Consider the following 25,477-nt stretch of genomic DNA (forward strand, 5'->3'; position numbering starts at 1 on the left):
TACACACTGTACGAAGAGACCCAATCCTCACGGCTTACATAAAACAAACCCCCCGGTATGTCGGCCTCTCATTTCCTGGTTATGTTCCGGTTTTTTTTCCGGCTCTCCTTAGCTGACGCGGGTCGTCCAATGATATGAGTCCACATGCAGCGCAGGGAAGAGGGGCAGCAGTGAGGCGCTTTGATAAAACCAGACTGTCGGCAGCGCGTGAAGCCACTGAGAGCTGCGCCACGGTGAGGCAGGGTACGGCACGGGAGCACAGAGCAGGACTGGACCGGACCGGGTGAATGCAGTCCTCAGCACGGGACGCTGCTGCAGACACTTTCCCACCATTTTCGGACATAACAGGAGGCGCACAGTAACCACGCGGGGAAGAGGAATTTGGCTACAAAATTTCCGTCGTAAAGGAAATCTAAAGAGGGGCCGAGAAGAGAAAGGGACACGTTACACCTCTGTCAGTAGCAGCCGATAGCTATCCGAGCTGACAAAGTCCTCGTTGCTCTAAAAGTCCTCACAGGGTAGGAAGCCACAAGGTATCCTTCACCGGTGTTCTCGGGTACAGCTGAGTGGGAAGGAGCCGTCTGTCCGCCATGGAGAACGCTCACACGAAGAGTGTGGAAGAAGTTTACAGTTATTTCAGCGTCAATGAAAGCACAGGACTTTCCCTGGACGAGGTGAAACGGCAGCGGGAGAAATGGGGCCTAAACGGTACGACAGCTAAAAACCGCAAAGCAACGGAAAAGCAAAAACGCTGCGGCTGTGAACGAGACACGGCGTGAAAGTGTCATGTCACGGTGGCGTGGGCACTGCGAGCTTAGTGTTTGATATGCGGGGTAAAAGTCGCCAGCATCATCATCAGACCGTAAAGTGATTTGGCTGACGTCACCTCGAGGGTTTCCCGTGTTTTACACAGTAACGAGTTAATCATTACTCAGAGGCCGTAGCTGTGCACGGTAACAGTGCGTGAGCTGCCTGTGATCGCGGCCACACTGAGCCGAGCTCCCCGTGACACTGCTGACAGCAGCGGGGAAATGTGGCGCGGTAGTTTCACACAGTAACCCTGTTGAATGTTCCTCAGCAAAACTGTAGTACATGAGTGCACTGGACACTGAGCTGTGGGTACAGGCTTACTGGACCAACACTGCCAAAGTTAATCTCTCTTGTCCCAGGCTTTAAACAGCTGTTTTATATTAATATCAGCTGGGAGGCCATGGACGGTATTCCCTCCTCCCTCCTTCTAGCTCACTTTGACCTTTGCACTGATTGGATTTTTATTTAAATATTTATTCCTGTTGTGTAATAAAGCATCACTGATGTAAATTATGTACCCTTGTTGGCACTAGACATGTGAACATGGGGTCTTGCATACAAAAGTATTAAATAGTTGCAGTGTGATTTCTTTCATGGGCTTTAACAGTCAAACAGAGACGTGCATACAGAAATTCCCCTCTTTTTCACTGTGTATGATTGAATAATCACTGAGCAAAGTCTCACATGAAACTGAGAATAAGCTGGTGGCTTTGACACCTAAATGTGCCTGAGATTTAGAGCTATGAAAGTAGCGCTCACAAACATGCAGAGAGTTGCTGTTTCTCAAGTGGGAAACTTTTTTTGTTGTTGTGTTCATATATCACTTATATATTATATCACTTTTTCTTCTTTGCCTGCTTCCTGTATGATCCCCGGATTGACAACTGCATACCCACACACAGAGTTACCAGCGGAGGAAGGTAATCACTGCTGTCACTCACACCACTCCCATCATTTTTGTGCTGGCAAGTTTCTGCGATTGGCTTGTTTTTCACTAACTCACCCCCCCCCCCCCTCTCTCTCTCTTTCCAGGGAAATCTTTATGGGAGCTCGTCCTCGAACAGTTTGAAGATTTGCTCGTTCGAATTCTTCTGCTGGCTGCATGCATATCTTTTGTAAGTATATGCTAGAGCGTTTCTTTTAATGTACCACACAGACTTGCTTTCAGTCATCTCATCCCAAGCTCAGTGAACTGAAACTGAATTGCGGGCTTCTTCTCGAAATTCAGCTGAGCTTCTTAATTTTATTCTTAGTGTTAACTCCCCTGTCCTGTCACCCCCTGCGTGTCCGTGTGATGATGTGCTAATCTTAAAGTAAAGTCAGAAGAAACCTTTTCACATCCCTCAAATAGCTTCCTCTTCCCACCTCTGTCTGAAAGTGTTTACATGAAGCCAAAGCCGCAGATGGGATTATTATAAAGCCCGGTGTGATAAATGGCAGCACACTATTTATTCAGTGCATAGTGCTGAAGTGTGAACGTCTTCAGTTTGTATAACGTGCCTATGGTTACACTCACATATGGGAGCTAAACAGCTGAGAAGGCTAGCAGCCCGTCTGAGGAATGGTGACAACAGCAGTAGCAGCATTGAGTTGCTATCACCGTGTGCCAAGTAAGACATTTGAGTCGCCAAGCGTGACTGCTGTGTAATAACTCGCACTCGGTCTCATCCGGGCCGCAGACTTCCAGTGCTGCATGGATATATGTTTGATGGCTTGCACTTACATAACAGCGTCACTGCCATGTGTCTGAGCCAATTTATACGCTAAATTGAGTGAACATTTCCACATGATATAAACTATAGATCCACCATGCAGCTCGCAGCCTATGAAATGTACCTGTCAGCTGCGGGGAAGAGACTTTTTAAAACATTATTTTATGTTAAAGGTGGAATCATGGTTAACTTGCACATCTCTTCGTCTCGTCTCTTAAGTTCTTCTACTGTGTTTAGATAAAATGTAACAAGTAAATGAGAACATGTTCTCTGATCTGCTCCCAAAAGCTAAATTGAGTAAAATAAAAATAAAAGCATTTTATTTTGCTACATTTTGCTGTCAGATATGGCCGTGCTTTTTTTTTTTCTTGTTTCTAAAGCAGTCTTTAGCACTGCAAAGATTCATCCTTGCTATTTAATTCTATAAATGACTGCTAACTTAACAGATGGCTGAAGAAGACTTTGATAACTGAGGCTGCCTGTGTGTGTGAGAGAGAGAGAGAGCTGGTAAGAGCGGTGCCTGGTGTCAGGTGATACAGAGGTGTCAGTCGCTGCTGTCTAACAGTGGAGCAGAGCACCACTCGAGACCAAATTTGGTTCCTCACCCCTCAGTGGGAGGGCTCTCTATCAGACAAAAGTGCACACCAGCGTCGGTGTAAATTTAATGTGTATATAACCATCAAACCTCTTAGAAAAACTAAAAACCATATCCAGAAGAATGTGCTTGGATGAGTGACTCACACTCGCCTGCTGCATCATTTGGCGTACCTGTTTAGCTGCTCTTTATGCAAATATCTAATCAGCCAATCACACGGCAGCAATGTCAGAGGGGCTGGTCTGAGTATTTCAGAGCATATTATTTTAGAGTTATTATTATTTTTTAATTAATTAAAAGTGTGTATGGATTTTAGATGGACGGATTTAATGTTTGAAGAGGTTACTCAGGTTTCTAACACACCACAATTAACATTTCTTTGCTATTTCTTACTAATCAATTCATCGACAACCACATTGCCGTTATATTAAAATGAAGAGGGTAGCTGGTTAGAGTAGTATCTTTACATGTATTGTATGCCATGACATACAATACCGCATTATAAGCACTTCTGTATTGAGACGGCTATTAAAGCATTATGCTTGCGTTTTTGAATTATGCCATTCAAAGGTCTTTGGCATCCACTGCAGTCAGACACTTGGGTGTTACTGAGGTTGATTGCTTTATACATTATGGGAGATTAACTAATTGCTAGTGACAGACAGGGTAATTTAAAGACCGTTTTCTCAGGAACAGCAAGCCAAATGAGACTCCGGGTCAATATACTGTAATTCTTTTCCTGGCAGTTTTGAGTGTATGTGTGTGCAACAATGTTGAGACTGGTCCTTTGGTGTTCGTGATGTGAATTAAGTAAAATTGACAGGCTTAAAAAGTGTTAACTTAATGGAGGTCTGACCGTGTTAACCAAGTCCCCACAGCTTTCTCCACAGCCACCTGTTTGCATTATTGAATGAATTACTTATGAAGTAGCCTCTGTCCATACACAGCTTAGCCAAGCTTTATAGTTTTAACAGCAACAGTAAAAACCAGTAATTACAATGTATGTATGTTTATATACTGCTGTGCATATGAGTATATAACCAGCTGCTCACAATGAATAGAATAAATCCATTTCTAATGTTTCTAACCTAACTAGGAATTTTAAAGGTCTGCTGTTTACAACAAAACTCAGAACATTGTTATTCCAAATTTAAACTGAGGACAAGAGTGTGTTGTATTCAGGGATGATATGACATGTATGGATTTTAGCTGAGTGATGGGATATTATTTTCTCCCAGACATTGTATAAAAATGTGCTGCTGCTGATCCTAAATTATTAATAATCTCAGACTTTAATGTGAAGATTCTGGCAGATGGCTAAATCCTCACATAAAATAAACACGGCAGTATTAAAAAGGGATCTCTTTTTTTAAGAAATAAAGCAGTCAAGTTTTATTAGAGATGTGAGCTTCAGTTTTTTATCTGCCATGGAAAAACCATGGTTAGTGCTTTCTGGATTTTGTCCCCTTTTTTGTGCAGCCACAGTGGTAACAGTCGTAGCCAGAGACACTTGACATCTCTTGGATGAGAGCAGAGTTTTGTTTTTGTTTTCCCCAAAAATTTGACACAAAAGCTCACTTCAACTCAAGATTGTATTTGGTCAAAGGTGACCTTGCAAAACACATTTCTGGTCATAGGATGATGATGAAGTAGTAAGATTTTACCCTAAAAAGGTTGATTCTGGACAGATGGAGCTGTGCTATATGCAAGCATGAGGCAGAGAGCTCTCTTTTCTCTGAAATGTCTAATAAATACTGATGGTTTATTTGACTTCTTTCAGGTCCTGGCCTGGTTTGAGGAGGGAGAGGAAACTATCACCGCATTTGTGGAGCCTTTTGTAATTCTACTCATTCTTATAGCAAACGCTATCGTTGGCGTGTGGCAGGTGAGAGCATAGCGAATCACGGCTTTGCATTTTTATTCGCACTTAATTCTGTTTTTGGACAGTTTGAGCACTATGTCTGAATATCATCAGGGTTTAACGCATTTTTGTTGAAAAAAAAAAATCTAATTTCATGAATATGAACGTGGTATTTTTAACATTTCAAAGCAATGTGTTAAACTACAGTTATATTAGTTTTGAAGCCGTGTCAGTGTGAGGAAAAAATCCTAATAAAGCTAAGCTAAATCAGATGCCACCAATGTGACAGACTTCAAATAAATATCCCTTATCAGTTTACTAATAACCTCTATCAGTTTGATCCTGCATCCAGTGCAGTGTAATCCAGTGCAACATGATCTGATCATCCAAAATGAAAAAACAAGCTCAAACTGGGTTCCAAATCTCCTTCAGAGACTCGAGTACTGAAATCTACGTAACAGTACTGCATGTTTAATTAAACACTCCTTGTATCTGCGTTACAGCCCCGCTGTGAGTTGGAGGTTTTACCATTAAACTTCACAGGCAATGCAGAAAAACACTGCGCTGAAAGTTATTTTTGTCTCAAAGAAGACTTCCTATTGAAAAGGAACAGGCTGCCGGTTTTCATCAGCAGCCTTTCTCTAGTTATTTATTTATTTTCAAACTGTGTGGGCTTGAGTGATGTTTTTCTTGCTGGTGAAGAGTAAGATTGGAAAATGAGAAAATTTAATACACTTAACACCTAAATGTCCCCAAACACAACCCGAGGAGAGATGCACGCACATCCGGCGAGAACAGTCAGTGCCTCTCCAAAGGAAGCGTCCAGCCTTCTGCAATCGTGATAGTTCGCTGTGCAGCAACTCAGAAATATTTGCCCTGAATCTAATGTTCTTCTCGCCAGGAACGCAATGCTGAAGATGCCATTGAGGCACTTAAAGAGTATGAACCTGAGATGGGAAAAGTGTACCGACAGGACAGGAAAACTGTGCAGAGGATCAAGGCCAGAGACATCGTGCCTGGTGACATAGTGGAGGTTGCTGGTAAGTTGACCTGCATCTGTAATGCTTTTATACGTGTTGTTTAGAAAAAAATAGATTTGGGTTTGACAGACCTTTCTCTCATAAAAGAAGCATCAGGGCATCACATGAACATGATAGAAATAAACCTTGAAATTCACAGAAAATTGGTAATTTAATGCCATGGTTTCACTCTGAAAGAGACTATTTTTCCATATGGCTTTTTTTTAAATATCAGAGACATCTGGTGTTTTCATAAGATAGCACCTCGTCTGTGTTTGGCTCTGCCTCAGGTAATGGTTAGGTCATATGAGTCCAGGTATGGACATGTATTATTTAGCACATGCGCAGACCTCCCCCATCCCCAAGTGCCACTGCAGCAGCATGGTGACTCACCCTGTAAGGCTGATGTATTTTGAGATTTTCCTATTAACCCATTGTCTCAAAGGGCTGGGCACACATGCTGTTAAGGCCCACTTACTGTAACTGTGCGTGTGATCTTGCAAAGCTTCTAAAGTGTCATCCCAACTCAACACTTTCCCACCCTGCAGTCAGCGCATTTCAGCAGCTGAAATCCTCAGGATGTAAGGCTTTGGTTTTAATAGTGCCGTTTCCCCTACGGCATACAAACGTATGTAATACTGCAGAGGGATGAACGGGAACGCATGTGCACAGTACTGACTGAGTCCTTCAAACGCTGTCCTGATACTCTGTTTGACCCTAAGCCCCTCAAGTGATGCTTAGCGTTTTGGTGCATCGTGTGGGTTTTATTTTTAGCTTTCATTATGGATTATGGAATGCTGTATTTATAGAGGCAGCGACAGTCTAGAAGATGACAGGTGTCAGCCTCTTCCCCTCCCCTCCTGTTCGGGGGGAACATTGGTACAGCAGATGACGTGGGACAGTGTTCAGCGGGAATCCTGAGTGACCTTGACAAGGGCACAGAAAGAAGGAGTGATCTGCAATTTAACATCACATATCCTTCTAGTTGGGATATGTTTCTATACTATATGTAAATTACTTTCTTGACAGTGCTAATCATGACATGTTAATTTGGGTTCATAAGAAGTTGAGTTCAATTTTTGGCTCTGGTTAAAACAGAAACTTGTGAGTCAGATGCTCTCGCATATTAGAGACCTAGTTATTTAGAAACTCATGATGAAGGTAGCTGGAGGCTTTGCTGTCAGCAGCTTGAGCGCAACCCAGCAGGGAGACGACTTGGATGCTTTATCCCACAGTCAGGAGTAGCTCATCAGCTCTACTTACTTGCTTAATCCTCCAACTATCCTTTACAATGGTTCCTGTCAGGCTCCCTTTTTTAATGAATAATATTTTCCTGAAGCTCCAAAGTGACCTTTGCCATGCAGAGGAGGATTGTGATGACGCAGATGCTGGCTGGGAGGCTGCTTAGCTGAGCTGCGATAGAGGACATAGAGATGAACCCTCTGTGGCTGCCTCAGCCGTGAGAAGAATACCCAGCAGCCAAACTGCACGGCTCTCTGTGAGGCTGCTGCCGCTGTGCGTTTAAATGCTGCCTCCTACTCGCTTATCAGCCTCACAGATGAACTCTTACTGAACATACAGTGGAGATGATGACTTTCTGTTTAATGCATTTCTCAGACATTTATCTAGAGTAGATTTTTGTGATTGATTTTATTAAGCAGACATTTACTGTAGCATAAATATGAAGCGGTTTTAAAATGAGCAAATGCTGACATCGCTCCACCTAACTAATCCCTAAAAATTCACATTGTCAGATAATGTAAAGTCCACTGAACTGAAGTCCTTTGCATGTAGCAATGCATGCTGTCAGTTCACTTGCTGCTCTGAACACTCAATTTCAAACATTTGTTTCTGCTTTTGACTCTATTATGACACCAGTGAGGTGAATATATAAAGATATTTTTCATCCATCCATATTAAGATATGGAGAGCTCAGGTACACAGCTCTAGCTATAAGTACAGAAGCCCAATCCACCAGGCGTACAAAGCTTGTGTTTGTGAGGGGAGGGGGATCTTAAACAACTGGTTTTAGACAGGATGAGCCGAGGGTCTCAACCAAGCTCCAGTATGAGATATATAAATAAATATATTTTAAATTGTGAGTTATGCAAAGCTACTCAGAAAGAGTCCAAGAATAAAAAATATGGAGCTGGAAATGAGCATAATAGGTGCCCCCTAAGGGTTTGGAGATTTGGATGTTGGCCTTTTCTCAGAGCGGCAGAGCTCAGTGTGTTTGTTCCCCGTTGCCTGTGAAATTGTGGAGTCTGGGCTTGTGGGGGGGAGTGCAGGGGGAGGATCTCTCATCTGCTCCTATTGTGCTAGAGAGAGATGACCTTATAGGGAAGTGCTTTGTGAATAACCATCCCGCCCTATCACGCTCAATGCACAGCGACCCTGCCCATCAGCACCGGCACCCTCCACTGAGATTCCAGACACCATGGATAGTATGTGGCATTTAATGTGGTCTGGCAATCGTCCGATGTCACTGAGGGACTGTCTTTTGGCAGAGGCTTCTGACTTTTCAGCAAGGCTGAGAGAAATGGTTTCATCCTGCCAGCCGGAGAAGCAGACTTCAAAAAACTCAACCCTCAGATGTAGTCCAGGAGGGTCACAGGGGTTTTCATTCAAACTAAGCAGCGCACTGGTTGAGCTTGGGTTGATAGGAGTATGCATGGAAGTGTCTGAATAAATGATGTGTAACAAAGCTGCCTTAAGGTGCAGCGGTCAACCTTGTTTACCTAAACCGCAATCACGGCTGGGAATCTGTTAGTGCAGTTCAAAATGCTTCACTGAAGACTGATGAGCCCTTTAAGACGGAGCAAGCATAAATGCTAATAAAGAGAAATAAAAAAAAATTAAAAACCGATAACAAAGCTGTAAGAAGTTTTAAAAAATAGCATTACTGTTGAATAAATGAGGGGGAAATAATATAAACCACACAAATAAATGAACTAGACAAATTTAGTGTTTCAGTACTTCCACATGGTAAATTAGCAACATTAAAATATAAGAAAAACACTTGGGAAATTAGCAGCAACAGTCTCTGATGTATGGTGAAGCAGGTAGATAGAAGCAGGCCTGTCCATGTTATATGCAGTATTTAAATTAGGGGAAGGCCAGGGCACATTAAATACTGCAGGACTGGTTCAAGGTGGGAGATGTCAGACTTTAAGGAACAGCTCTGATGATGTCAGTGATGAGCTTTTGTTTGTTCGTGTCACCTTTTATTGATCCAAGCTTTAAAGCCTATATTTAAACTGTACTTTTTTTTTTGTAAATGTCTTGGCCTCTTTCAGTGGCAGTGAGTTAAATGTCCACATCTTGAGCATGTTTGAAGTAGGCTGTGGTAAATACTCATGTAAATTATTATTGTTATGGTTGGATCTATTAGATCAGTACCTGATATGGCATTGTTCTCAGTTCCAATTTAAATTTTCTATGCCAAACATATGGAATTCCTACCATCCTCTGCTTGGCTAATTTTGGCTGGAACTTTAGTGCTCCCGGTCCTGGGATAAGATTTGTTACTATGGCAGGAGAAACACTTGCATGCTATGAAGAGCCCCAGCCAGCCACTGCTGCTTAAGATTCATAACAGAGATCCCAGGGAGACAGTGTGGAGATGGTGCTTGCATAACCAGGGTCAAAACTTGACATGTGTTTTGCATCTGTGACAACACAGAAGCAGGAAGTTGGAAAAATGTCACTTCTTAGATTATATTCATATCTCTGTCACCAGGCAGCATCTAACTAACTATGACTTACTCAGGTCTTGTTTTCTGATCAGGAAAAAGGCACAATTGAATCTCACCCATTACTCTGGAAATGTGCTAGTGCAGTGGCCAAAGGGCAAAGGAGACATTGGTAAAACAAACTGTCCTCGCAAAAAAGTAAAATTGCACAAATGAGATGGGTCGGTTAGGTTTCCCTGCTTTGGACTTCTTCCATTGTTGGCCCCAAATAGAGTAGCAAACTTTTAAACCCAATGGAAGGTTAGTGGCTTATCTGTTATAAACCATTTGCTAATACCAGATCAGTTTGCATAAATATGTAAATGCAGATGGTGAGGTAGTTAGTCAGAGATGTGCTGGAAAGCTGCAATAAGCTTTGCCTGCTGACTCTTCTGAAACAGCCCACTCTACATGACAGGAGCTCAGCCTTTTGTTCAGCTGCCATCAGCACATGTAGCCTCCTGGCCGGCCCCAAGGAAGCCTGGCCAGCAGAACCACTCGCTGTCCCTGAACGCACAGCAGGTGCAAGTGCCAGTCAAAGCTGGTACTTTCAGTTCAGTCATTGCTTTGCCTGTTCTGTTTGTAAGGCACCTCTGGGAGTCATATTGGTGGCGATGTATCACCAGGTCTGAGCTTTCGCCACCGTTAAATTTGCAGACCGTTTGAGCCATTGGCAAGCCCTGAGGTGAAGACGTGGTCATGCCTCTGGAAATGCTTGGACTGCTACCAAGTAGGATGTTGACACAAAGGGACAGATGATATATACCCGCTTCACCAGAGCAGGCCTGCAGTGTAACACAGCCTCAAGACAGGTCCAGTGTGTCACGGCGTCACAGAGCACTGGTTACTTTGCATGAGAACATCAGTAGGAACCGTTGTTAGCAGCCTGGCCCTCTGGTTTCTTGGCTCAGCACTCCCTAAGAAGTTTGTATTTCTTTGAAAGTAATAACGTGACACAGGAAGTGTTACACAGCGAGAAAGGATGCAAGTTTGAGTAAAAGTTAGGTATGGGTAATTCTTTAATTCAATTCTAATGAAATTATTTGACATCTATAATTCAAGTAAAGTGTTACAGCTGTGTAACTAGGACAGTGAATTCATAGGGCAACCTTCAGCTCTTCTATATGTGAAGTGTTTTGCTCATTGATTTGTAGCTGACATTTGGTCGCTTGATGCTCCAGACTCTGGTTGCATAGTTACCTGTGTAATGAATTCCTTGCCCTCGTATAGCTGTCCCTGTTGTTAGTTGCTTCAATTGTTTAGCTCAAAGTTTAACTTCATGTTGCTAATGGTTATTTCTCCTGCCATTGCTACAAGTCCGTGAATTTCATTGACATTTCACGGTCTCTGGTTGGCACATTGTTCTGTGTAAGCTCCCCTTTGGTTTCTAAGGTGAAATGTCTTTGAGCCTGTGTCAGGCCGTTTGATTCGGGTTGCATGACCTTCTCGGAAGCAAATCTTCCATTGCACGTCTGTTTCCACATTGAGATAGTTTAAAGATGCAGCTGAGCTCAACATTTGTCTTCTCAGAAATGCTGTCATTGTCTGCCTTGATTGGCCAGTGCCTGCTGACAGATGAGCGTTTCTGGCACTCGGATGAGTTGATGATCATCCAACTTTACATAGGGTCATGCCTCCCAGTGAGAAATCAACCTTCACAGAGCAGGGGTGCTGGAATACACATAACTAGAGCAAGGGTCTGCTTTGGATTAGATTGTATAGATGCACTCATAAAAAATGTTTGCAGCTTCTATTCCAAGCATCTATAAGAAACTCCAAGGTAATGCAGATGAGTTGCTCCTGTGTTCTGCATCTTGCCTGTCTCTTCCTGTGGCAATGATGAGAACATGTCTGCCATCGTAGGGCCACATTTAAACCACATCAGCAGATTGGGAAACAGGTTGAAATTCTTTTTCCTTTTTTGGCTGCATGCGTCATTGGTCCCATTGCTATTTTCCCCCCTCCTCCTTCAAGGCCAAGGCTGGTTTAGCCATACAATACCTGTCTCCCTCAGTCTGGATCTGGACACTGGTACATTTGATAAAAATCATTATTTGTTTTTGGGTGAGTTTCCACTACAGCCTTGTTTAGATGTTTTGTTACATTCTTAGATATTTGGCAGCCTAGTACGGTTTCCTGGATTCTAGCTGTATTGTATTCATGGAGTCTTTTGTAACAATGTGACACAATTTACATTTTTAACTAAGTAGGCCTGTATAAGTAGACTACACCCACGGAACTGTGCCATAGCCTGAGCCATTTCCCCAGTTTCCATTGCCTTTATGTACGATTAGGAAGCTGAATTGGGTCACTGCAGTTCTGATGTACCCAAATTGGCCATTTCCTTTGAGACTAGCCTTTTATGGCTCACAAGTCCTTCATTTCCTTCTCTGTCTTTGGTTCTCCTTCTCTTTCCTACACCAATGGCAGCACTCCTTTGCTGCTGTGAGGCATAACAATCATGCTGTAGTGAGCTGTGGTTCATAAATTTAGTTTACTCTAAAGCAGAGTTACTGCCTGTAGAAAATAAACAACTTCTCATCTGTTAAATCTTCATTTGGCCAGTACACCCACCCCCAAATGGTACTGTACAAGGAATGCATGGGTAGAGAGTTAAGACTGCCCTTTCTCCTTTGTTGTTAGCTTTTGTTTTTTGATTGGATGTATGATTGAAATCTTTCTCTCACGTGCTAAATCGCTTAGCTTTGAATGTATCCTGGAACTCTTTTGAAGTTGGGCTTTAGCGAAGTGACTGATTCATTGCCTAAGAATTTATGTCTGCCTTTGTCAGCTATTTTACACCACGCCCTGAAGAAGACACAGGCCCCTGCACATAGATGTTTTCATAACTGGAAAACAGCATATTAACTGGCAGCGATCAAACATGTACTGTTAGAGGAGGTTGAGCTGCAGTGACTCCAGACATGCTCGCTAAAGTATGGGACCAGTTTGAGTATTGCATAGATGTTTGCAGTGTTTTGTAGGTGAAAGTTCATATTCAGCCATATATTTAAAAATTTACCACAAGCTTCTATGTCCGTTACTTAAGAAGTTGTAGCCTTTTGAACTTCTATGATTCTTTTTTTAAATAAACCATTTACTGCTGAGCCATGCTGATGATAGATGTGCAAAACTAGGTTTTACATTGTCTTCCTGAAATGGGCAAGAACGTCACTGAAAAAGACCTTTTCTTAATTGCAGCTTCAGTGGTGTCTTCACTTCCAGGCTTTGCACACTAATTCACCCGTCCCTGTCACAGATGTTGACTTTTAACTTGTATGCTCCACTCTTCTTGGATTTAATGTCCATAGTTTGTGGAAATCATTTAAAATTTGGTTTAATCAGATCAGAGGAAAGTTTTGAACTTTGCCCCAGTCCATCTTAAATTAGCTCAGGCCCAGACAAGGTGGCAGCATTTCTGAATCTGGTTTACATCACATGTAATGAGTTTTAACTGGGATTTGTGGATGCAGCAACAAGCTGGGTTCACTAACAGTTTCTCCCTGAGGCCATGAAGTGATTGCCTCTAGAGAGAAGTGTCTGTTTCCAATGTAGCTCCTCAAAAGGGCCCAAAGATGACTACTGCTGTCAGTTTTGTTCCTTATATATAGAGATTGCAATGTATTTTCTCTAAGTCTTTTAATATAATTAATCAACTTTAGATGATTTGTAACAATTTTCAGTGGCATTGTCTTTGTTTTGATATTTGTATTTGTTCTCCTTATATTTGTTTGTATGGTTTTTTTTTCTCTCTATCTAATTATGGATCTGCTTTTTGTAGTTGGAGACAAGGTGCCCGCTGACATCCGCATCTGTTCAATCAAGTCCACAACCCTCAGGGTAGACCAGTCCATCCTGACTGGTAAGATATTTTTGCTGATGGCGGACATCAAATTTGACATATTTTAATTATTTGAATGCTACCCCTTATTAAGTAATGGATAGATGGTCTAAAGCTTACCTAGTAACTAAAACAAACTAAAACACAAGTATCACCACAAAGCCTTTAAAGTAAGTTAACCAAGGTCAGTCAGTTTGTCTGAATAAATGGTCACTGCTAAAAATTCAACTTGGTCGCTTTGAGTAACTGATGAACAGAATGAGCCCAGAGGTCTGCTGTGACGCTCTTCCCACTTAACACCTTTTTCCTCTGAGACATTCATGTGAATCATAACTGAAAGATGAATAACCAGCACCGCAGATTTGCCTGTGGAGACGACTGGCTGAGCATTTTTCCTTAAATCATCTACAGAAGAATGCAAACCGATTTAACCCTCCTCTGTCCTCGTAGGTGAATCTGTCTCTGTCATCAAACACACCGACCCTGTGCCTGACCCTCGCGCCGTCAATCAAGACAAGAAGAACATGCTCTTCTCAGTAAGCCCGAGTCTGCACATGTTATCACACATCCTGCTGATTTCCTATTATTTCTTATGTGTTTGGCTTCTGTAAACTTCCTGGAAAAACAAGTTTCTGTTATTTGAGGATGTGCGCGATGATATCAGTTGCACTTGAGCCAACACGTATGTGACGTGTTCTTTCAGGGTACCAACATTGCTGCAGGGAAGGCCGTGGGTGTGGCTGTTGCCACTGGCGTTAACACAGAAATTGGTAAGATCCGTGACGAGATGGCAGCCACGGAGCAGGAGAAGACGCCCTTGCAGCAGAAGTTGGATGAATTTGGCGAACAGCTGTCCAAGGTCATTTCCATTATCTGCATCGCCGTGTGGATCATCAACATCGGACACTTCAATGACCCCGTCCACGGAGGCTCCTGGATCCGTGGAGCTGTCTACTATTTCAAGATTGCCGTGGCGCTGGCTGTGGCTGCCATCCCTGAAGGTCTTCCCGCTGTCATCACCACCTGCCTGGCCCTGGGCACTCGCCGCATGGCCAAAAAGAACGCCATCGTCCGCAGCCTGCCCTCTGTGGAGACTCTGGGCTGCACCTCTGTCATCTGCTCTGACAAAACAGGAACCTTGACAACCAACCAGATGTCTGTTTGCAGAGTGAGTTTATCTCTCTCTCTCTCACACACACACACACACACACACACACACACACACACACACACACACACACACACACACACACAAAAACAGTGTTTTTGCATTACTGAGCAGGTTGGTCGTCTGTCCTTTGTCGTATTCGTTGTCCCTACCTGATGTTTAGATAAGGTGACAGCAGTTTCTTTCATTTATCTGTAAAATGCTAATGCTCTCTGTAAGCAGAGAAATGGTAGTTTCTGGTTATTGAGCTAGAAGGCAGCTTGCTTTTACTGCTCTAATCTGCATCGAGCGGTTAGATGACTTACACTACTGCTGTTGCATAACTGACCTTGCGTCACCAAGCTGCAAAGCAGTGAGCTTGTAGTTTCTTTTTCTTCTCTTCCTCTCTCTCTCTCTGTGAGTGGCACCTCTGTGCTACTTGGCCCCACATAAAAAGGACATTTCAGCATTTATTAAAGTTTAATCCCCTTTAGTTGCCTATTCAGTGCTGTCTCAGAACTTTGGCACAGCCTGAATAAGGGTGGCACTCATTTACAGTTACTGTCAGTTGTTTCAGTCCCTGCACATTGAGTTGGCCGTGTGATTCTGCAGCTACTGTAGTGACTTATCGTAATTCACACAGAGCCAGGAAAAGCAAACAAAAGCCTTCAAAGAGGTGTGCTCACTGACTTTACACTCATGGTTGCTAATAAAAAGCAACATCTCATTCACTTGAATCGTTTATTACAGATATAAATTTGCACCCAGCATTGTATAATAAAATAATAACAACATAGCAAAAACACAATCTACATTTATGCAGCCTAAATGTAGTTTGTGATTGTACATCCTCTTTATTAAATCTTATTCTGACAGGCATCATTCCTGAAAGTCTTCAACTGGTTACTGAAATAATTAATGGATTGCCTGTTTGCTCTAAATATACTGCAGCAGGGCAGTGCCAGGATTTTATGTCTGGCTAGTCGTTGCAGGAGGGCTTGCTGATTGTCTTCATCCATTTTCTGATATAAGCAGCCCTGTTTGTGTGTATACTGTGTGGCTTTGTACATCTTTGTTTGTGAGTGAGCGAAATGATCAAAGCTTCCTGCGGGAGTAGGCCTGGCACTGCGGCGTCTTCCTTTTGGGCACAGCTTCTCTCTTTAGTCAGGCTCCCTGGCAGCTTCTTCTGTTTACTTATGGAGAGAAACTAAACAGCCTTTTCTCACATTAGGCAGCAGGCCACCCAGCCTGCCCCTCACAGAGACACACTCTAACATTGCAGCCAATTTACTGTCATTTTTTTTCTGCTGCAACAGGGATTGTGTACTTTTAATATGAGGTGTAATAAAGAAACAAATCGAGTTTTTCCGACCACATCCCCCCATTGCTTTCAGTCTGTGGATGAGTGTTCATGTTCTCCGCTGTGATTTTTCAGGTTCTGAGTATTTGTTTTTTTTGTTTTGTTTTTTTTTTTTTTCAGTTTTGCTTCAATATATCCCGTGTCTCCTTTTCTGTAATCCCTTGATAAGTTTGGAAAAAGGCTTCTTTCAGTTCTCTTTATACAGTCCAGACAGAACATCTGTCTTTGCTGTCTTCCCCAGTTGTTTCTGGTTCAGTATTTTTTTGTTTTTAAGCGTTCTCTAACTAATCTCTGTCTAATATATGTTATATTTTTATATTATATACTTATTTAATTATTGCTTTCTTAACCTCCTAATATTTCTTGTATATGGAAAAATATCTCCAGATTTTCTTCCATCTTGTGTGCTTCAAAGGGAAGCATCCGCATTAAGAATCTCACTTGAGCTACATCTGCATTTGTAGATCAGATGTGGAGGAATGCATTGCATCTCTGCAATGCATTCATTTTAATCACCTCAGTTTTTGGGCCAGTCCAGATTGAAGCCCAACCAATGCCTTCTGTCTCCCTGGATCTTGAATCTGGGTATAATTTATTTTGATTATAATAAATTATTTTACTATTACAGCTCCTAGATATTTGACTGTTATTACTTTCCAATTAATCTTTTTTTCTCTCATTTCTTGCTCAGATGAAAGGGTTTGAGTCTCTGTTAGATTTCATTCACAACCTGAATACTTCTCGTGTTCTAGGATAATAGAAAAACAATAGCATCATCTGCAAAGAGCCTAATAATGTAATCTTGTTTTTTTTTCCTTTAATCTATTCGAGTTCACTTGGAGGTTTTGTGGTTTGACAAAGGTTCTGGCATTTCAATCAAACACTGACGTGATCTGTGTGATGTCTTCTAATGTCCACGGACTCTTCTCATTTCCAGATGTTCATTATCAACAAAGCTGAAGGGGACAGCTGCTCTCTGTCAGAGTTCACCATCACAGGTTCTACCTATGCCCCCGAGGGTGAAGTGTGAGTACTTTTATAGCTTCTCCATAACTGGCAGATTCTGAAATACATGGAAACATGATGTTCTGTACTTGTCCTCAGGTACCAGGATGGTAAACCAGTGAAATCCTCCCACTATGATGCTTTGGTTGAATTGGCCACAATCTGTGCCCTGTGCAATGATTCCTCGCTGGACTTCAACGAGGTCTGCACCTTTCCTGCTGCTTATTTCATGTGTTTGAGTGCAGTTTTCAGATCTGGGGGAAAACAATTACATGTGACTGCCTGTTCTGCTGTACTTTTGGATTTAAGTGAAATAATCTTTTTATGTACGCTTATAGACTGTATATGAAAGATAGATGTAGCTTCCAGGGTTGAAAAATTCATCAAATTTTAATCTCAGCTGTGATTTTTGGCATCCCACAATTAAATGAACACAACCGAGTGATACTGATGAAGTACCTCCATGAGCCAATCAAAACTTTTCCCTTGATATTAGTAATATACTACAAATAACAGACAGTCAGAACAGTCATGATCATTTGCAAAACTTCAGATTATGGGCAAATGATGTTTGGAAGAAATGCAAAAACACACCACAAACTCCAGTATGATGAATTAATGAGGCAAAGAAAAACAAAGCAATGGTTGCTAGCATGAATCGTCCAACTTCAGTTCATGAACGGGTCTGTACAGTGTATCCATCGAGCTCACAAAGGCACTGAAATCACCAAAGCAGTCGCACTCCATTTGGCCAAAGATATGTGTAAGCTAAACACAGTGAGTAATAAAGGCTTGAGATCCATCATGCAGGTATCGTGAATGAAGGGAAAGACTATATTTTGCCAGGTGAATAAACACTTTATTCGTCTACAAAGATTCATGAGCAGGAATGTAGCACAATGTCACAGCTCCTCTTCACTCATCATCGAAACAACTACCGGTAGCTGTAACGATGGCTAAATCTTTCTTTCTTTGGGCAAATTTAAGATCTTATGGAAAAGAAATGAGTGTGAAAGTTTTGACATTTCAGGTGAAGGGGGTGTACGAGAAGGTCGGCGAGGCCACGGAGACCGCACTGACCTGTCTGGTGGAGAAGATGAATGTCTTCGACACTGAAGTTCACAACCTGTCAAAGATTGACAGAGCCAATGCTTGCAACTCGGTGAGTGACATCAGCTCCCTCACTTGCATGCACTGCACATTCCCACTGTTCGTGCTCAGCAGCTTTTTCTCACTGTCTGTCTCTTTGTCTGATCAGGTGATCAAACAGCTGATGAAGAAGGAGTTCACCCTGGAGTTCTCCAGAGACCGGAAGTCCATGTCTGTGTACTGCAGCCCAAACAAGTCCCGCTCTACCATGGGCAAAATGTTTGTGAAGGTATACCCAGTGTAATATGTGCAGCTGTTCGATCTGCATTCGGTGCAGTCTTCTGCTGTGTTGTTAATGTTTTATGCCTCTCTTCTTCCTCACAGGGAGCCCCAGAGGGAGTCATCGAAAGGTGCACTCATGTCAGAGTGGGCAACAGCAAAGTTCCCCTCAGCCAAGGCATCAAGGAAAAAATCATGTCTGTTATCCGTGAGTACGGGACGGGTCGTGACACGCTAAGGTGCTTGGCTCTGGCCACACGAGACAGCCCACCAAAAATGGAGGACATGATACTGTCTGACACTGCCAAATTCATCGAGTATGAGGTGGATATACATTTGCGTAATCTGCTTGTAGCATATTCTTTTCAGGAGCAGACTTTCATTTGAATCTTTGTCTCTGTGTCCAGTCTGACCTGACGTTTGTCGGCTGTGTCGGCATGCTGGACCCTCCCAGACAGGAGGTAGCTGCTTCTATCACACTGTGCCGGCAGGCTGGCATCCGCGTCATCATGATCACCGGGGACAACAAGGGCACAGCTGTGGCTATCTGCCGCCGCATCGGCATCCTGACCGAGGAGGACGATACTGAGCACATGGCTTTCACTGGACGGGAGTTTGATGAGCTCACACTCGATGCCCAGAGGGAGGCTGTGACTTGTGCGCGCTGCTTTGCACGCGTCGAGCCTTCACACAAATCCAAGATCGTTGAGTTCCTGCAAGGATTCGATGAAATCACTGCTATGGTATGAAGTTTGTCGTACTGATCAAAACTGCCCATTTCTGGGTGGAAGGTTCATTCTCTGTTGATTGGGTTGATTTGTTGTTGTTACTGAAGAAAAAGGCAACACTTACTATAAAGAACATGTTTGTGTACAGACCGGTGACGGGGTGAACGATGCCCCTGCTTTGAAGAAGGCAGAGATCGGCATCGCTATGGGCTCTGGCACTGCCGTGGCCAAGTCAGCCTCTGAGATGGTCCTCGCTGATGACAACTTCTCTTCCATAGTGGCCGCCGTTGAAGAAGGCAGAGCTATTTACAATAACATGAAGCAGTTCATCAGATACCTTATCTCTTCCAACGTGGGTGAGGTTGTCTGGTGAGTCTTCTTCGGAGGAGATTAGAGCTCAGTCTTCTGTTTTTAATGAAGCTGAGAAAGAAAACTGTTGTGTTACAGCTTTACATTCACACAGCAATGCTGTTGATAATATTAAAGTCATATTTGCTCCAGTTTATCATTAGCACTTTCTGACTGGAATGATTTCTCCTGACAGCATCTTTCTCACTGCGGCTCTGGGGTTCCCTGAGGCCCTGATCCCTGTCCAGCTGCTCTGGGTCAACCTGGTGACAGATGGCCTCCCTGCCACCGCCCTTGGCTTCAACCCCCCAGATCTGGACATTATGGAGAAGCCTCCTCGCAACGCTAAGGAGCCCCTGATTTCTGGCTGGCTCTTCTTCAGATACCTGGCTATTGGAGGTTAACTAAAATTGAGCAGTATTGGAGAGCTGTCTTGTTTTTTGTTTTTTTTCCCGCAGTACATCCAGTGAGTAATATGATGATTTTGCTGTCTTTGCTTCCAGGCTACGTAGGTGCTGCCACTGTGGGAGCTGCTGCGTGGTGGTTTACACTCTCTGATGATGGACCGCAGGTCACTCTGTACCAGCTGGTAAGTAGGCCTGTCTGAGAGAACATCCTTCAGCTTCCATCCGCTCTTTGTCTCCCCCTCACTCTCCCCTCTTCCTCCACACAGAGCCACTTCCTCCAGTGTGGCCCAGACAACCCAGAGTTTGATGGCTTGGACTGCCACGTGTTTGAGTCACCCTACCCGATGACCATGGCCCTGTCTGTGCTTGTCACCATTGAGATGTGCAATGCTCTGAACAGGTAAATAAGGGTCTTTTAAAGAGTGGAGGAGTTCTCATGAAAGAACCATTTGCAATGACATGATGATAGACAGATTGTATAACCAGATCCACCATCTGTGCGCTCCCTCCTGTCCAGCCTGTCAGAGAACCAGTCCTTGCTGCGGATGCCTCCCTGGGAGAACATTTGGCTGCTAGGGGCCATCTGTCTCTCCATGTCTCTCCACTTCCTCATCCTCTATGTGGAACCTCTGCCTGTAAGTTTAAAAAATAAGAACAGTGTGTTCATGACTTGATGACATTGGCACAAGTGAAAGTGATCTGTCTGCTGCAGTTTTGGTCTTTATGTGGGTTTTGATGCCCTCTAGTGGCCATTTATTATTGTTTGTTGTAGGAAAAATGACCTTGAAAGGTGAAGCATGAGGGGGGGGGGGACAGATCCAAATAACTTTATTTAACCTCCTAGGACCTGTCATCCACATATGGACATCACATTTTGGGTTGTCTAGACCACAACACTAACTTTTGCTCTACGAGGGCCTGATAGCCTCTTCTCAGAAACTACATTGGGTAAAAAGATAATTCTTTATTTTTACATTCATCAGGTCCCGATCAGCCGAAATGGCAAAGAGAAATTAAAAATGCATGCCATGAAAGAGTTTGGGTCTTAGGAGGTTAAAGTGGAAATTCACTCCCAGTTCAGGCTAATGTTACCAGCTGCATAGCTTTGAACGTTAAAAACGTGAGATGGAGCAGGTATGGATATGTGAGGCCAGTTTCTCTGTAACATTTAAAGTGAAAAATGATGAGCAACACAGAATCACAAGGCACCGCTGCCACAGGGGGATCTTTGGACATGGAGGGCTTTCCCTCCATAATCCTCTGAAGTGGACATCAGTGTGGTGAAGTACCATTTGTATCCAGGCCAAACTGATTAGAGCCTTTGGCTTCAGCTTCAGAATGGCCAAAGATGAAGCTCTCAGAGCTGAGGCAATGCGAGTGCAAGAGAGGGATATGACTGCTGGTTTGGAGGGAAAGAGAGCAGTCCGCTGGTACTTTACAGACTTTAAAAGCAAAGTGTTAAACAATGTGCCAACATTTAAAAATAAATAATTAGTAAAAAACAGTGTAAACTCCTGCAGAGGATGAATATCCATTAGTATACTTTCCATGGTTAGACCCACTTACAAGCGAGGGATGGGGTGTTGATGGCCCACCTGTGATTACTGGCCGTTGTCAGGATCGGCTTTGGAAGTTTAAGGATTATTTAAAACAGCAGATGCCAGATGGAGCCATTTTCATCTGAAATGTAAATTTGTGTTTTTTGGAAAGAAATATCAATACTACACCAGTACTGATGTATTTGATGACAGTACAGTACTCTCTGACTGCCCTCTAGTTTCAGGTACTTCATAGAAGTTTTTGGGACCACCTTGAAATAAAGGAACAGTATTTGAGTTTAAACATAAAAAAGCATAACTCTGTATACATTAGACATTTGATCTGGTAGGGAACACACACCCAGGTGATCTCTTCACTGCTGTTTCCCATCTTTGAGGCTGACCATCTCCTGTGTCCAGCTACATATTGAGTGTACTGACATAAAAGCCGTGTTGATCGTTTCACTCTGAGCTCATGACAAAGCAGTGTATTTTTATAAATGCTGAATAAATGTCAGTCACCACACACTTCTTACGGTCATGTAGAAAACACTGGTAGAGTTTTATCTGTTACCCATGCTGTGATAATCCTCATAAATCTTTATCTCGCTCTCTTTAAAAAGCAGCTGTAAGTTATTTGCGTATTCCCTCCCAGGTCATCTTCCAGATCACCCCTCTGGATGTGACCCAGTGGTTGATGGTGCTGAAGATCTCAATGCCCGTTATTCTGCTGGACGAGCTGCTTAAGTTTATGGCCAGGAACTACTTGGAATTCGGTAAACCGCTGGAGAAGCCGACAAGCAAAGGCTGCTCTCTGTCTGCATGCGCCGATGGAATCTCCTGGCCCTTTGTGGCCATCTCCCTGCCCCTGGTGCTGTGGATCTACAGCACCGACACTAACGTGTCTGCCATCTTGTGGCCCTGACTGACTCCAGTACACTACCCTCCCTGTGCACCAGTGTGAAGTGGACATTAACACACACATCTAACACAGTTACATTAACTCGGAACAAATTACAGCAACAGCATTTACACCTTCTCCAACCGCTGTCAGAACGCCTCTGTTAAGTACATTTAGACTTGCACATATTTTTGGGTGGATGGGGCTAGAGTAATATTTTATCGACATGATTTATGTTTCATGTTACCATCGTGCTTTTCTCTGTTTTGACCCCCGTTGAGAATAGCTAGAGAAGCCCACTGTGTTGGAGCGACATGTTGAGCTGTACAGAGAATTTATTTACTATTCTGTAATAATTAATATTTTATAATTTGGGGAATGGAGATTTCTGAGGACTGTGTAGTTTAGTTCAATACTAATTTACCGGCAAAGACTTTCAGCAGAATACATTTGCCCGAGCATGAATCACATTTGAGGTCCGTGCATCGTACTCATTCATTATTTTCTGCATTAGGCAGAGCACAGCTACCTCAGTGCTGCTGATTTGACCATAATGACCCATTTGTCCGAGCTGTCATTTCATATGTGATCATTTGAAGTGTTGAGGTAAGCACCAGTAGAGTCAAAACCTTCACATGTATTTTAATGTGCATATATATATATATATATATATATATATATATACATATATATATATTTGTGTTCCTCTGTTATTTGAGGGAAGAGGGGACAAAGACATGTTACCAGTTTGATTCTGAGTAAATTTTTGGTACAGCCTGTTGTTAAATTTATTTACTTGAAGAAAACACATTTGTCTGTGTTGTGTGTGTGGGGTTTTTTTTTTTGTTGGGTTTTTTTGTTTTGTTTTTTTAAAGTTAAATTTTTGAGATTCATTCTAAGTTTTCAGTCCTAATTTTGTGTGTTAACGACAGTAATCTTTATGTATGTAAAATGTGCACATACTGTACTTGAATATGTAAAAAGGCACCAAGAAGCTGTTAGTCTTGTAAACTGAGCACAACGTGGACGGTTTGATAGGCGCTCAGACCTCTGATTGGCTGCTGTCGGAGGCGTTTGTATATCTGTACATAGAACACGAAGTAGACTCTATACATTTCATTTCTTCCTGCATACATTCACACCCGTTTACTCAAGCGTAGCCTTTCTGCATGCGCGCTCCGATAGACCAGAGAGTGTTTTTTGTTGTTGTTTTTTTTTTTATTTGAAAAGCTAACTGTTGTTTCTTCCCACGCCTTCCCCCTATTTACCTGCAGAGTGAGTACACTTTGACGTGCATGCTAACTACTGCCGCGCTCTTGTCTGTATGGTGGTTGCACACACAGCTTATCAGTCTGTCATTGCTCGTGTCGAAATGACAGCAATAACCGCTCCTTGTATTTTATCATGTAAATACTTTAAATGGTACAAAAAGAGGAGCTTATAATGTCACTAAGTGCCAGATGCACACTGAGCAGAAATGGGAACCTTGTGCATTTTTAAACGGGCTCAGTGTTACTGCTGGTGCCGCTTATTTTTGAATGTAGGCTTGCAGCATGTTTGGGCAACTGGCAGAGATGATGGCATTTAAACGCCCCCACACCGTTACAGGACACGGTGTTGTATGTATTTCTTTTTTGAACTGCGTTTGTATGAATCTTCTGCCCTCCTTTATTGCATGGCCTTTATTGCTCTGAAATTCACTGAAATGATCTGCTGCTCAGATGCTTTCTACTTTGTTCTGTAATTTCTCGTGTCCATTGATCTGTTTCTTCCTGTCTCCTCTTCTTTTTTCCCTTTACAGCAAAGGCCAAGTAAGCCCATCTCTCCTGTAAATTCCTAGCAGAAACTTTGGTTTGGTTTTGTGTTGTGCATGTGTGTTTTGCAGCACATCTTACAAGAGCTGCATGCCAGTGAAGTGATGACGGGCTCAGAAAGTTCACACATCGTTTTTACAGAATGCCCATAAATGAATGTCTGATGGAAACTAGCCAGTCCCGCCTCATCGGTCCTTCCATCCTCCTGCATGAAGAGCCTTAGATTACCATAGAGTCCTCATGCCTTCATTTTAGACTAAGAGCTTAGTACCTTGTACAGTCAGTTGTACATTATTCTATGGTGCATGTCTGCTCAGTCAGCCATCTGTTTTACCAGACATATGTAATAGATTATGTATAAGTTCAAAAACACAGTTCATCTTTCCTAAGGAAATACTTTTATGAGATAATAGATTTTTCTTTTTGCTTTACACTGAGATGAGCAGATTTTTTGCCAAATCTGGGAAGGCAGGTGTGCAGCGATGCTGATGTTTTACCCTTTTAACGGCAGGCGGTCCCTCCACTGGCATTTTTTGCCAAACTGCTGTACTGTATTTTCAGAAATGATTGTACAACGTATCACATGGACTTTGGTTTCAGGTAAATAAAATAAAACTGTCATACACGAAGAGTTTGTTGCTGAGTTTTTACTGCTGTCCAGGACAACTGTAACAGGCCACAACAGAATGACTTCAGTATGGAGCATTGGTTTCATTTATCTGTGTTGGCTACCAGTTGTCAGCTCACTGCTGGTCATTATCACCTTCAGAAAAGCTGTGCTCAATACTATAAAATGCCTGAGGATTTTTAGGAATGATCTCGACGCAGCTGTGATCCTGATGCTGGCTGGAAATTCGAAGCAGCTGGAACCGAACAAAGGGAAGGGATGTGAATCAGCATTTGAATTAATGTGTTTCAGCTCAGCATCTCATCCAACTGTATCTGACCCAAGCCTGTTAAAATAAATTTTACTCTAAAACTAACCTAAATGTAAGTGAGGGAAAAACTATTTTTATGAAATAAAAGAAATGACTTTCAAAATAAAGGTTAAGCTAACTAAAAGGAAATGTGCATAGTTTTATATTCCTTGTTTTGGAGGAATGTGTGTGCACACTGGTGCAAATATTTAGTGAGACTCCACAGTCCACCTTAAATCCAGCCCCTGTGACACACTCCATTTGAAACCCCTCCTGCACAGCTGGAGCCGAGCGGAAGAAACCTTAGGATTTTCAAAATAAAGGATCACCTTTTCAGTCAGCTCAACTTTAATGTGTTTGGTAACTTTTGCTTAC

General features: G+C 42.7%; 1 protein-coding gene across 2 annotated transcripts; it reads left to right on the forward strand.

Moving 5' to 3' along the window:
* The first annotated feature begins 127 nt into the window (after positions 1-127).
* On the forward strand, positions 128-24,810 carry atp2a2a (ATPase sarcoplasmic/endoplasmic reticulum Ca2+ transporting 2a). Of its 2 annotated transcripts, XM_031742824.2 has the most exons (21): positions 128-708; positions 1,713-1,730; positions 1,843-1,925; positions 4,898-5,002; positions 5,880-6,018; positions 13,510-13,590; positions 14,020-14,105; positions 14,273-14,737; positions 17,014-17,102; positions 17,181-17,283; positions 18,112-18,243; positions 18,340-18,459; positions 18,555-18,773; positions 18,857-19,192; positions 19,326-19,546; positions 19,722-19,924; positions 20,029-20,114; positions 20,199-20,332; positions 20,450-20,567; positions 22,126-22,246; positions 24,173-24,810. In XM_031742824.2, exons 1-21 carry the CDS (start codon positions 591-593, stop codon positions 24,184-24,186), a joined length of 2,991 nt encoding a protein of 996 aa, XP_031598684.1. In that variant the 5' UTR covers positions 128-590; the 3' UTR covers positions 24,187-24,810. The 2 variants fall into 2 exon arrangements, with proteins under 2 accessions (XP_031598684.1, XP_039476634.1); XM_039620700.1 differs by having other exon boundaries at positions 22,126-24,810.
* The last annotated feature ends 667 nt before the right edge of the window (positions 24,811-25,477 follow it).

Source organism: Oreochromis aureus, linkage group 12 (genome assembly GCF_013358895.1).
Source record: "Oreochromis aureus strain Israel breed Guangdong linkage group 12, ZZ_aureus, whole genome shotgun sequence".
Taxonomy (NCBI): domain Eukaryota; kingdom Metazoa; phylum Chordata; class Actinopteri; order Cichliformes; family Cichlidae; genus Oreochromis; species Oreochromis aureus.